We start from the raw sequence: 2,368 nt of genomic DNA, 5'->3' as shown, positions 1-2,368 counted from the left end.
ATTAAAAATATAAGTCAAATTTATATGATGCTTTTTATTGCATGGTATAGTTCATTCTGTTCTTTAATTGGCCTAATAATCTTTGCAGTTAAAACCAAGTAGTCTTCCAAAGGAAATGAAGCTTGCAAAATCTAAAACACCTTTTTTTTATGGATTCAATGATACTTGTCCTTCTGGCACTGTTCTTGTCCAGCGTGCTCGCAAACAAGATTTAAATAAGTCCCAGCTCTTGAGAAACCAATTTAGAGCACAAATCATAGTCGATAATCAAAGTACTGAAGGAACTCACGTGAGTTATTATTTCTTTATCACTTTTATTATTATTAATGCAATTTTAATTAATTATTTATAGACTTCAAAGACAAATAATATTTGTATTATACATAGTACGCAATGATTGAATCTATACGTGGTCAATTTTATGGCGCTTACGCAAAAATGGCTACTTATAAGCTTCCAGATCTACTAACTGGTCAATCATCATCCAGCGCTATACTACTTTTTGGCGGTGGAAAAGTTCCAACCAATGAACTCAATGTTATCGCCGTCGGTTGGCAAGTAAGCTAATATAAATCATTTACTAATATTATTTTATATTGTCACTAATTAATATATAATTTTATAGGTTTCAACAATATACGAAACTAGTTATCCTCGATTTTTTACTTTTTGGAATGTAAGTATAAATCTTTTATTTTTTTATTCTTTTAGCTTCATATATATATTCTCGGATAAAATTTTTAATTACATATTTTCAGATTGACGAGAAGAGTAAAACGGGATGTGTGAATTTGCAATGTGCTGGTTTTGTTAGCACCACTAATATTTATGGACCTGGAAGTTTTATTCCCCAATTTTCCAATTATGGCTATGAAACAAAATTTCTATCAATACTAATCAATAGGGTAATTTCTTTATTTTTTTCTAAATGATCTTTTTAAATTTTTATTTAAGTTTAATCCTTATTAATAAATTTTATGTATTTTCATTTATAGGATTATAATACAGGGAATTGGTGGGTGACGTATAATGATGAGCTACCTCTTGGGTATTTCCCCAAGGAATTGCTTCCAAAGATGGAGGATAATGCATTCTTGGTTCAAATGGGTGGGGAGGTTGTCTCTCCCTTGAATGTGCCAAGCCCGCCGATGGGCAGTGGTCATCCAAGTAATGAAGGACCTAGTAAAGCTGCTTATTTCATTGAAGTTCAGTTTGTGGATGAGCATAATAACTTGTTCGATCCGCATCCTGCTGATCTTCACTCTCATGCTGATATTAGTGATTATTATAGTGTAGCAGATGATCATTATGCAAATGATAAAGATAAATATGTTTTTGCTTATGGAGGAGCTGGAGGTTTCAAATAAGAGATATCAATCTTGTGTGTAATAAATTGTCTAAGGTTCATTAATAAATTTATATCAACTCTTTTTTTTCAAGAAAATTTTATTAAATTTTGATCGTTATTTTTAATGGAATTATTTTAGCCCAAAATAAACCACTGGCCTGATCCAAAATGGATTATTATCATGCCCAAACCTAACCTTCCATTATGATAACAAGGTCATTCTGCATCGTAAGGATCCTTTTCCAAATGTAGAGATTCAATCTATCATATAGCAGAATTATGTATTCACATTATGGATTTTATTTAAATATGATCTAGTGTTGTGCATCAATCTGAAATTGATGCATGTTTTCCTCCATTATCATCCTCATGTTTAGCGATGAATAAAATATCAGCCAAACTGAAATAATAAAAAAAACAATTTATTTTAAAAATTCAGTTGGGTTAATTTGAAATTTTATTTTTTAAAAAATTAATCTAGATTTATCCGGTTCAATTTTGATTATAAAATTTAGAACTTGGTTAAACCAATTAAACTGGACTTCCAATAGTCATTATAATCAACTGATAGTTAGTCTACAAATCAATAATGGTAAATTCAGAAATCAACTTGTGAAGATAATTATTCATATAGCAGTTGATTGTTAATAAAAAAAAGTTTGATTAATTTGATAATAGATCAAATTAATTATATTATTTTGGTTTGATTTATTATTTTTTTAACAAACTTCGATCAGTTCGGTTTGTTAAAACAAATCAATTAGTGCAATTAGATCAGTTTGTTTTTAATCAAATGCTCAACCCTACTCATGTTACCCTTAAAAAACTTACATTTTTGATAAATTACTATACAAAAATTCCATTTTTTTAGGATTTAGAGGTAAACATCAAAACAAAAAAATGTAGGGGAAAAATTATAATAGAACATTATTTATATAAGTTTCGATAATTAAATAAAATAAGGGTTAATTAAGAAATAATCTTATAAATTTTTTAAGAATTTTTAAAAATTTTTTGAGA

General features: G+C 28.3%; 1 protein-coding gene across 1 annotated transcript; it reads left to right on the top strand.

Moving 5' to 3' along the window:
• The first annotated feature begins 438 nt into the window (after nucleotides 1-438).
• LOC122032840 lies at nucleotides 439-1,367 on the top strand. Its single transcript, XM_042592156.1, has 3 exons — nucleotides 439-558; nucleotides 759-905; nucleotides 996-1,367. The coding sequence occupies exons 1-3, from the start codon at nucleotides 439-441 to the stop codon at nucleotides 1,365-1,367; spliced, it is 639 nt and encodes a 212-aa protein (XP_042448090.1).
• Nucleotides 1,368-2,368: the final 1,001 nt, after the last annotated feature.

The sequence above is a fragment of the Zingiber officinale genome, chromosome 11A (assembly GCF_018446385.1).
Source record: "Zingiber officinale cultivar Zhangliang chromosome 11A, Zo_v1.1, whole genome shotgun sequence".
In the NCBI taxonomy this organism is placed as follows: domain Eukaryota; kingdom Viridiplantae; phylum Streptophyta; class Magnoliopsida; order Zingiberales; family Zingiberaceae; genus Zingiber; species Zingiber officinale.
This window is presented reverse-complemented; position numbering and strand designations above follow the sequence as displayed.

What these genes read in the sequence shown, in the direction of transcription:
- LOC122032840 (XM_042592156.1), top strand. Translation starts at nt 439, where the DNA reads ATGGCTACTTATAAGCTTCCAGATCTACTAACTGGTCAATCATCATCC. An exon ending in TTATCGCCGTCGGTTGGCAA is followed by an intron (nt 559 to 758) that starts GTAAGCTAATAT and finishes ACATATTTTCAG; the next exon opens with ATTGACGAGAAGAGTAAAAC. An exon ending in TATCAATACTAATCAATAGG is followed by an intron (nt 906 to 995) that starts GTAATTTCTTTA and finishes TTTCATTTATAG; the next exon opens with GATTATAATACAGGGAATTG.